The sequence below is a fragment of the Alosa alosa genome, chromosome 13 (genome assembly GCF_017589495.1).
Source record: "Alosa alosa isolate M-15738 ecotype Scorff River chromosome 13, AALO_Geno_1.1, whole genome shotgun sequence".
Classification (NCBI taxonomy): Eukaryota; Metazoa; Chordata; class Actinopteri; order Clupeiformes; family Clupeidae; genus Alosa; species Alosa alosa.
This window is the reverse complement of record NC_063201.1, coordinates 9,909,539-9,919,707: the sequence shown is the minus strand read 5'-3', so window position 1 is coordinate 9,919,707 and position 10,169 is coordinate 9,909,539. Positions and strand designations below refer to the sequence as shown.

The window sequence follows — 10,169 nt, the reverse complement described above, 5'->3', positions numbered from 1 at the left end:
AGGAGATGTCTTTCCCCCAGCTGGGCTACCCACAGTATTTAAGTGCCTCCCAAGCGGTGTATGGCGGGGACAGGCCGGGAGTTTTGACTCCCTCCAGCCGCGGAGGCAGCGCTGAGATCGGGAACAGCCCTTCGGCGGCTGCAGCTGCGGTCAGCTCGGTGCTGGGCATGTATGCCAACCCGTACTCAGCCCAGCATTACAGCGCTTTCCTGCCCTACACTAGCGCGGACCTGGCGCTCTTTTCGCAAATGGTAAGGATATTGTGCATTTTATTATTATGTTGTGCATTTTTTTATAAATATAATTTTAAGCGTCAAGTAAAACCTCCGTCTTGAGCATGACTTTGTATTTTTGCATATGGGTTGCCCAATAACGTAGCTCTGCAACAAGAAAGTTGATCATTTGGATTGGATTTAACGTTACAAATTAATTTTAAAAAAAAACGAAGATTATTGCGTAAACTGATTGTTTTGCACGATTTAGAGGAGAGCTTCCTATTTCAAAATACATCCAAAAATAAACGGCTGAGGGGTTACATTTGTTTTGCAGGCTGTTGTCAGATGCAATAGGTCACATGTTCGATGTGAGTTTGCGTAGAGCAGGGAAGTAGCCTACACTTTAGAAAAACAAAAAATGAAAAGAGACTACGGGGGTGCCAAGTGTTTAATAGTTACCCCATTTTGGTTATAAACAGCGCTGGAATAACAACAAAGGCAAAGACATATTTCGATAATTAATTTTGTCGACAGCCTTATAATTTTACAGGCCCTCCATACAGCCTGCATAAATTCAGTGAAATCTTATCGGCTTATTTATTCAAGTTGTAGGCCTACTGTTTGTGAAAGGATAGTATTTCTTACTTTTATTTTTTGTAGCCTACTAGGCCTAATGTTTACCATTTTCGGTTGATCTTCAATGGGCCTACTCATGTAAACAAATACATTTTGTTGAATTTTACCTCAGTATTGAACGATTGTAAAGCGCTGTAATAGTTTGTTAAATAAAGATGTTGCTGGTGTTTTAGACCATGCATGTAGGCATTAGACCAACTAACTCCTTAAAATGAGCGCTGCATAATTTTTACATGCCCACCAAAGATAAATACATAGCTCAGTCCCAAAAATAGAATTATTCAACGTTGCAAAAATATAGACGATATTCAAGGCGTATTTTGTTCAGTGTGTGAGTGCTTTATCTTTATGCTGGACATGATCACAGATTTGTTTGCAAGTTTTATCTAACTGTTTTTCCCCGAGTAAATTTACTCAAAATTCTAAATAATTAATGCTATGCTTATGGGATGTAATATCTGTCTGCTTTGAGACCTCTGGGGGTTTAAAGTAGGCTTAGTTTACTATGTAGCCCTATTAGCACCAAACAGGTTTTGCGTGCACTCTCAGACTTGACAGCCACTTCAGTGGGCTTTGTGGCCTATTAAAGTAAACTTTGATTGGTCGTGTAGAGACGTTTAAAAGCTTCATGTCCTCCACAATTTGAGACATTGACACTGTGTTTTCTCGGCACTAGGGCTCACAGTATGACCTAAAAGACAGTCCTGGCGTACATCCCGCCAGCTTCGCTGCACACACGTCTCCGGCCTTCTACCCATACGGCCAGTTTCAGTACGGTGACCCAGCCCGGCCTAAGAACGCCACTCGGGAGAGCACCAGCACACTGAAGGCCTGGCTTAACGAGCACCGGAAGAACCCGTACCCCACCAAAGGCGAGAAGATCATGCTGGCCATCATCACCAAGATGACCCTCACGCAGGTGTCCACCTGGTTCGCCAACGCCAGGAGGAGGCTGAAGAAGGAGAACAAGGTGACGTGGGGGGCAAGGAGTAAAGAAGACGAAGATGGAAACATTTTTGGCAGTGACAACGAGGGTGACGCCGAGAAGCATGAGGACGAGGAGGAGATTGATCTGGAAAGCATAGATATCGATAAGATTGACGATAACGACGGAGATCAAAGCAACGAGGACGAAGAGGAAAAGGCAGAGGCCAGGGAGCGCGTGGACTTGGAGAACCTGGAGAAAAGGCGGGTTCTTGCGCTGCAAGCACACGAGGTTTTCGAGAAATCTAAAAACACTCTTTCTGTTGGAAAAGACTCATCTGACAGCAACAACAACACCAGGGTACTGTCTCCGGGTGAACCGGGCAGTTTTCCGCTTCCGGTGAACAATAAGCCTAAAATATGGTCCTTAGCAGAGACTGCCACAAGTCCTGACAGCTCTCAGAAACCTACGTCACCCTCTGGCCCTACCGGTCCCACAGCGGCCCAGCTCCAGCACCCGGCCTTCCTGTCGAGCCACGGACTTTACACATGCCAGATTGGGAAATTTCACAACTGGACAAATGGCGCTTTCTTGGGCCAGAACTCCCTGCTCAATGTCAGGTCTTTCCTGGGAGTAAATCAGCATCACCATAATCACCACAGCCACCAGTTCCACACGCAGCAGCCTTCTGCAGTGCTCCTGTCATCGGTAGCGTCGCTGAGCCGCGAAAGCAGTCCAGAGGATCTCAGTCCCAAACACTCAGGTACCCATCTCTCTAGGCCCTATTCGCCCAGGCTAATACATGGCACACCACCTGAAGTACCAGCTACAGCAACAGCTACCAAACGATATATAGCAACGCTACAGTCACTACTAATTGTCTCGCAATTATACTTGTATATATATATTTTTGAATTAATTAATTTATTTTAAATTGTAGGTCTTATAGACGTAGTTTAATTGTTGTCTTCCAGGGCCATGCAATATTTATCGTGTATTTTGTAATTCCGGTTGTCCATAAGTTTCAACAACAACGTTTAAGTCCACGCAGAAGAGAAAAGGATTTTATCTCATTACCACCACCTCTTATTTCAGATCGGGAAAATGTAGGAGCTGAATCGCCAACACAACCCTTGAAGTCATCATTCCGACCAATCCATGAAAGGTAGGCCCACTACTGAAAAAGGCTATTGCAAATTAAATATTGCAACAATTATGCCACTAGCATTTCGGCTAAAAGAAACATTGCATTATTATTATTATTATTATTATTATTATTATTATTATTATCATCATCATCATCATTACTGTTGTTGTTGTTGGTGATGTGCAGCTTTATACAGGTCAAAGAAATTACGTTAGTTTTTATATACTAGCCTACTGTGGTTTTATGATCTATTTGTAGGGGTTATACAAATATTTATTATACATTTCTACAGTGCCGAATCATTATTTATATTTAACTGAAATATAGAGCAGCCCTCCTACTTCATGTCTTACTCCTACATCAGTGGTTTTCGCATGGCTGACAACATTAGCTGAGGGGAAATATGCGGTTGAATAAAAGACTTTCAGCTCTCCCGGTGACAAAAGGCCTGCGCCCCCCTACTCCCCCTTCTTCTCCCGGGAGAGTCACTACTTATCCGGCAGCCCCTAAAGACCCCGGGGAACGGCCGCCCCCAGAGCCGTCCGGCTGGGAAACGCTTCCCAGCTTTCAAGTGCCACCGTTTACCTCAAACCTCTGCCCAGCAGTAGCAGTCAGTGAAAGACTGATTTTATCATGCCCCACTACGGCTCTTCTGAGACCCATCTTGACACATTATTTGAGGAAATGGGTTCTGTGACAAATGGCCAATTTTGGCGCAAAAGGCAAATTGCATTAGGCAGAACAGAGAGCTGTAGTAAATGCGAGTGTGACATCACTAGGAGCAGACGTTGACAGTTTTATATTAGCACAGATAGGTTTTATTTTTTTTGTCGGGGCTTGATAAAGGCTTCCTGCTGAAAGGTTTTGTTCAAAAGTTGCGTTTATTTAAAATTGCCTTCTGTATCCCACAGCCCCAGAAATCAACAAGAGGCGACGCAACGAGTTCTGACAGCCCTGTCTTCCGCCTGATCCAGACCGCGTGTCTGAGAAGAGACTGTTTGCCTTCATGAGCGGACTCTAAAACATGCCCGTGCATCAGAACAAGAGAAAGAAAAGAGAAAATCAAGGGAGTGCATCTTAAGGAGCCCGAGGAAGGACTTGCTCTCTTACTGTACATAAAACCCCCGTGATATCCACCCTTTTCCTGGGGAGGTTTGGTAGGCTTTTTGTCTTTCCCGTGTTGGTGTCTTTCCCTTTGTAAATACAGTGATACAATGAATTTGTAAATAGAGCGTTGACGGAGTTTGTTCAGATCATATATTTTGTTTAATAAACTAAATGAAATTATACATAAATTTAAACAACATGTCTTTCTGTGTTGCGTGACAAAAATGACAATAACAAAATTTGTTTTAATTGCTATGAAGGGGAATTATTATTATTATTATTATTATTATTATTATTATTATTATTGTATTAATAATAATAAAATAATTAATATGACAATAGTTACCGTCCTAATACTGATATATTTACAAGCAGGTTTTGTAACAACAATTTTGCTGGTTGTCTGTGTTTACTATAAGCCACTGTCAGACCGTTACTTAAACGACAAAAAATAGCACTTCAATATTTAACAGGCTTTCATTTGTTGTTTTTAGGGGGGGAGTGTATTTGCCTATTTTGACAGGAGAAGCTGGAGTCGAGTGAACATTCAATAGTAGTGGTGTGTTCTTGCAGCCCACTGCCGCAGTGTCTGTCGGGGGCGCGCATTGTAGTGCTAATCACAGGCCAGATGGTTCCTGAGCGGGGAAAGGGACGCAGGCAGCTGGGCTGGTCATTAAGTAATAATGTGGGAACGCCCTGCCCAAACAAAATCAAATGCTTCGAATCTAATCTGTCAGAAAGAAAAGTCGATTCGGCGATAAATTATTAATGTCTCAAAGAAACGGACATTGGAATGACAGTGCAGAGAAATTGTGGTGTTAAGAAGCAAGTTTGTGTGTGTGAGTGTGTATGTCCCAGCCCCGGCATGGGTTGTGCGTTATGGATTAGTGGAGATGACACTATAATGTAAACTTTTAAGAAAATGTCCTGGTGACTTGGCATGATGGTGTCAGTCTTCATTATGTTTAGCCAAACAATGACAGACCAAAAGTAGGCTAAGTATTAACACTAAAATTATACAATCCCTATCAAGTTAAGCATCTTATTATTATTATTATTATTATTATTATTATTATTGGTCTGTTGTTATTGTTATCATTATAAGAGCACAACTAGAATTGTCTTTACTTCCTTTCTAGTAATCGAAAATGTGTTTTAAATATTTAAACATTTGGAACACTGGGAAGCAAGAGCCTTGTGAGCACGAGTAGTGAATGTGAAAGATTGCAGCGACATCTATGGGTGGATGTGCTGGAGAACGGTGGATTTGTGAGCCTACAGCTCGGCTTGGTTTTCACATGGGCAGCAGGCTCCAGGCTGAGAGACTGTCAGTGTCTGGAACAGACGTTCTGGATTCAAAATGAATCTCTCTCTCTCTCTCTCCCTCTCTCTCTTTCTCTCTCTCTCTCTCAGTCGGTGAGAGATGGAGATGTCATTATTTAATTTCTTGGAATAATTAGCCGGCCAACCAAAAATCACAATCCAATAGTAATTCATAAATATTTCTGTCTAGAAAGGACGAAACGTGACGTTTCCTGCTGGAACTTTTTTGACAGGAAAAAATGGTCTAATTAGTCGGGCAAATAGGTAGGCCTATTTAACGTTGATGAGGATTTCCAAGAGACAAACATAGATTTCTATTGAAGGTAAATGTAAAAATGTATATTTTCATAGTAAACAAATATGACTGTGATAAATGAACTTTTCAATGGAGAGTTTAGTGGAGAGCTCTAAAATAGTGGTTGAGTGTGAAAGGAACATTTTTTTGGTATTATTTTAGTATTATCTAGGCCAGTGGACTGCAAAAAAAGCCATATTCCTTTATTCCGTAACATTCCATCTTGTGTCATTTGCGTTTATCTGCCACGCTGGCAAAAGTGCCGTTTTCAGTCCTCAAGCAGCCCCTCGTCATGCACTCCTTGTGGAACTGATTATTGTGGCCCAATATGTCTACATGATCTGCCCACGAGCCTTTCATGAATCACGCACCATAAACTTTCAATAGCCCTTTTGCCTGCCTAACCTCTTCTAAAACATCAACACGTGAAACAAAGATGTAGGCTACTTAAACAAACGATAACGGACCAGTAATAAAGCAACAGACTCCATTCCGTGTCAACCCGGCATTCGTACATTAAAACACAGACCATGCTGTGGGGGTAGGACGATGGGCTTTTAAAAGGAAGGCAGGTGCGCAAATTTCATTTTTTCCCACGCGCCCTTGCTGTAATTTCTCCTTGTCATATCTTCTCACGAGCTTTTGTGGACGAAATTAAAGAACCTCCTGGTGTCGCGTTTATTTCTTTTGTCGGAGAGCAGCATGGGTTCCGCTCGGGCTATAGCTGGCGGACCTAATATTGTGATTCACTAATATATACAAAATTATTCATTTAGTAGAGGCCTTACAGTGAATTGTCTAATGAGTAATAAACAGGCCTCGAGCTCATAATTAGGCTGTCACTTCCAGCCTCTTTCCCACACCGCCGCAGGCCACGCGGGGCAGGGGATGAAAGGTCGAAGAGAATGAAAAAAGGACAAGAAAAGAACAGAGACGCCCGAGAGAGAGAGAGCAAAGAGAGAGAGAGAGAGAGAGAGAGATCAGGGAGAGCAACGAAGGCCAAATATTGCTCTAGAAAAAAAGATGTGCCTAAATAAAAAGGAGGGAAGAAGCAGCTTAATATGAGACTAAATGGACCTACTTAAAATAACAAGATGTAACCCACAAATTACTGCACACATTATTGTACTGTGTACTGTGGTAATAGCTAACAATAATTACAACGAATACAGTCAGGTGTTGCATTGTTAATTATTTAACCATTTAATAAAATGCAATCTTCGTAGACCACTAGTGGAGAATAAAACAGAAACAATAATGGGAGATAAACACAGGCTATTACCAGTGCGCAGGAGGAACGTTTAGTGACGCACGAGAAAGTTTTTTTTTTTCCATTTCAAACTATTTATTAGATAGCGAAAAATACTCAAGTCTATTTAAAACACAAAATTGCTTAAAAACGAAATCATTCAAATTTCCTGGATATTATTACACTTGTGTCATTGTGTGTAACCACAAAAGTCAGTAGCATGGCTTCAGAGACGGCACATGTGCATAATGCAGTTAAAACTGTAGATCTCTTTAGTTGGCCCTCAGTTGAGACAGAGCAGCAGCCCCCAGCAACAACAACCTTTTTCACCAGCCTGCTTGGATTTACCCATAGTTAGACGATCTGTCACAGAGAAACGAAGCAGTCCATTCGTTTAGCTGTTGACCTGGTGTGTGTGTGTGTGTGTGTGTGTGTGTGTGTGTGTGTGTGAGAGCATGAGAGAGAGACAGAGAGAGAAGGAAAAGAAAGTTACTCACTTTCTTGTCTTTTTTGGCACAAGCAAGGCATTCACACCCAGATAACACACACACAGCCTTACACTCACATACATATGCACACTGGAACATCTCTTCCTCAGTACCCATATCCTACACTCTTCAAAGATCCATGTTGTCTTTCTGTGTGTGTGTGTGTGTGTGTGTGTGTGTGTGTGTGTGTGTGTGTGTGTGTGTGTGTGTGTGTGCGTCTATGTGTGTCTGTGTGCGTGTGTGTGTGTGTGTGTGTTTTGTGTGTGTGTGTGTGTGTGTGTGTGTGTGTGTGTGTGTGCGTGCGTGCGTATGTGTGCTGCCAGCATCTCTCCACCAGTAATCCATTTATCTAGCTCTGTGAATTCTGCGATGTGTAACCCACACAATGGTCACGGCCCAGCTGGGACCGACAAGGCTGGGGAGTCCAGTACTCACGCAGCCCCAAAACAATCGCTGAGCAGCAGCAGTCCAGCCCAGCCCTCCCAGCCTGACTGCTGCCCGCCGCAGTGTCTGTGCTGTGGAAGCGCCTCAGTGCTGACTGGTCCCTGACTCAGGGAACACACAGAGCAACGGAGCCACCCAGCACAGGGCTCCTTCAGCCTGACATTGTACCAAATATGGCCAGACTCATGGCTCATAGACAGCCAAGCACACAGCCACACATACTGAAAAAGATTATACTTACATACATACATGTATGCATGCACACCTTATTATGCACACACACTGCACATGCATTACGCCAAGACGCGCCGCACGCGACGCACACACACACACACACACATACAAAACAAACATTTGAACATTTGATATTTGAACATTTGATATTTGCACATCGGCATATCCACACACAACAAACACACACACACACCCACACCCACACCCACACACACACACACACACACACATAGATTCACGAGCACCAAATACACCACCCGCAGTCACACACAGAGGGAGACAGAGACAAAGACACAGACAGACAGACACACACACACACACACACACACACACACACACAAACAGAGACATATTTTTCTTCTCGACAGACATATTTTGGGGTTTGGAAGCTGGCTTGACTCTCCAGTGGGGTCCATCCATGCTTAGATAGTACGGAGCTGGAGCCTGTCGCTGCCTGCAGTTAAATGGCCATGTGGAGCGCCTGGTTGCCGTGGCGCTCGTGCCAAACATAGGGTCCTAATTACCCCGTGTACTTACTGTTACAGTATACAGCGCTAAACTATGCGCTTATTACCATAGCAACTCCAAGAGACCATCTTGCGGTTTGAATAGTTCTTCTGAAACTACAATTATGTCTGGAACCCAGGCTTGTGACAGATCTGTCTGTGCACACATTGCAGTCAAATACTGTGATAGTATAACAGAGCTTACTGAAACAGTAGCGTAGTTTCCTTTTTGAAAAGAGGTCCAATTAATGTTCTCTGCATAGCTTGTGGAGAGAGTTCTCTTCTGAGTGCTCAAACTATATTTAGTGATCCTCCCAATGGATCAAGTGTTTATTCTGTGAGTATGTGTGTTTGTCTTAGCTTGCGGATGTGTGTGTCTGTGTGTGTGTGCATGTGTGCGTGCGTGTGTGTGTGTGTGTGTGTGTTGTGCAAGAAAAAGAGAGTAGAGGCTATGCTGCTGTCTCCATCTTGAAACTTGCTCATGGTGGCAGGGTGTTAGTGTTGGGGAGAAGGCGTCTATATGCTGAGTGTTCTCTACACAGTGCTGTACAAAAGCTTTAGACATTTGTTTCACATAACATTTGTCATGGGCAGTTATTTTGTTTAATTATGAGCATTTGGGTGTTGATAGCAATTCTCTTTTCTGAAAACAGTAAAGTATTCAAGTGAGACATTTGCATGCAGTTACAGTAAAGGTCAAAGTAATACAACTAACAAACCATAGTGTAGGTTGAAATTCATCTTAGAATGAGAAGAAACAAGTGTAACTTGATATTATATGTAGAGGCAGAAGCAATCAAATCCTTCATCCTTAATAAACTGCACAAGTGTACCTGAAGGTGACCTGATAGAAGGATGTCACAACAGATGTTTACTTGATTTTGAGTTTTTGGTTGTTATTTGGCAAGTAAAAAACTATTTACAGTATATCGTTATTTTTGAGAGCATCCTCACATTACAGAACGTTTGCACGGCTCTATTTATATATAACCACTCATTGCTTCACCAGTAATTATGACTCTTTGAGAATAGGTTTCCTTCCTTCAATTTTCACGGAGGCATCCATGACAAACACAACCTTAAAAGACAGCCCAAGCAAAACTATGCATGCTTAGGTTGAGCTGAGGGCGTTTATGTCTGTATGCCCGTGTCCATGTGTGCGTATGTGTGTGTGTGTGTGTGTGTGTGTGTGTGTGTTCTCTCCTCACTGATCTCATATGACAGGTGAGTATTTATAGCCTGTGCGCTGGTGTGTGTTTCATCGCACTCACACACGTCACCCCGTGCAGGTAGCATGAGAAGAGAACAGACAAAGATATAGAGACAAAACACATGCATATGCGCATGAGACAGACACACAGGCAGACAGACAGATTGACAGACCCAAAAAAGACATTGAGAGACACAGACAGAGAGAGAGAGAGACAGGAATGACAGATAGACAGTGAGAGACAAAAGACAGAGAGAGAGAGAGAGAGAGACAGGCTTGACAGATAGACATTGAGAGACAAAAGAGAGAGAGAGAGAGAGAGAGACAGGCTTGACAGATAGACAAAAGACAGAGAGAGAGAGACAGGCATGACAGATAGACATTGATAGA

The 10,169-nt window shown here is 42.8% G+C and overlaps 1 protein-coding gene across 1 annotated transcript in view; it reads left to right on the top strand.

The window, feature by feature from the left end:
• Positions 1-4,231, top strand: part of irx1a (iroquois homeobox 1a) — a 4,445-nt gene extending 214 nt beyond the window's left edge. Inside the window, exons 1-4 of the mRNA XM_048261070.1 lie at positions 1-251; positions 1,528-2,539; positions 2,872-2,941; positions 3,835-4,231. The exon at positions 1-251 is cut by the window's left edge and continues 214 nt beyond it. Of these exons, the coding sequence (XP_048117027.1) occupies positions 6-251; positions 1,528-2,539; positions 2,872-2,941; positions 3,835-3,892 (1,386 nt within the window). The 5' untranslated portion in view covers positions 1-5 and the 3' untranslated portion in view covers positions 3,893-4,231. The remainder of the gene's footprint in view (positions 252-1,527; positions 2,540-2,871; positions 2,942-3,834) is intronic.
• Positions 4,232-10,169: the final 5,938 nt, after the last annotated feature.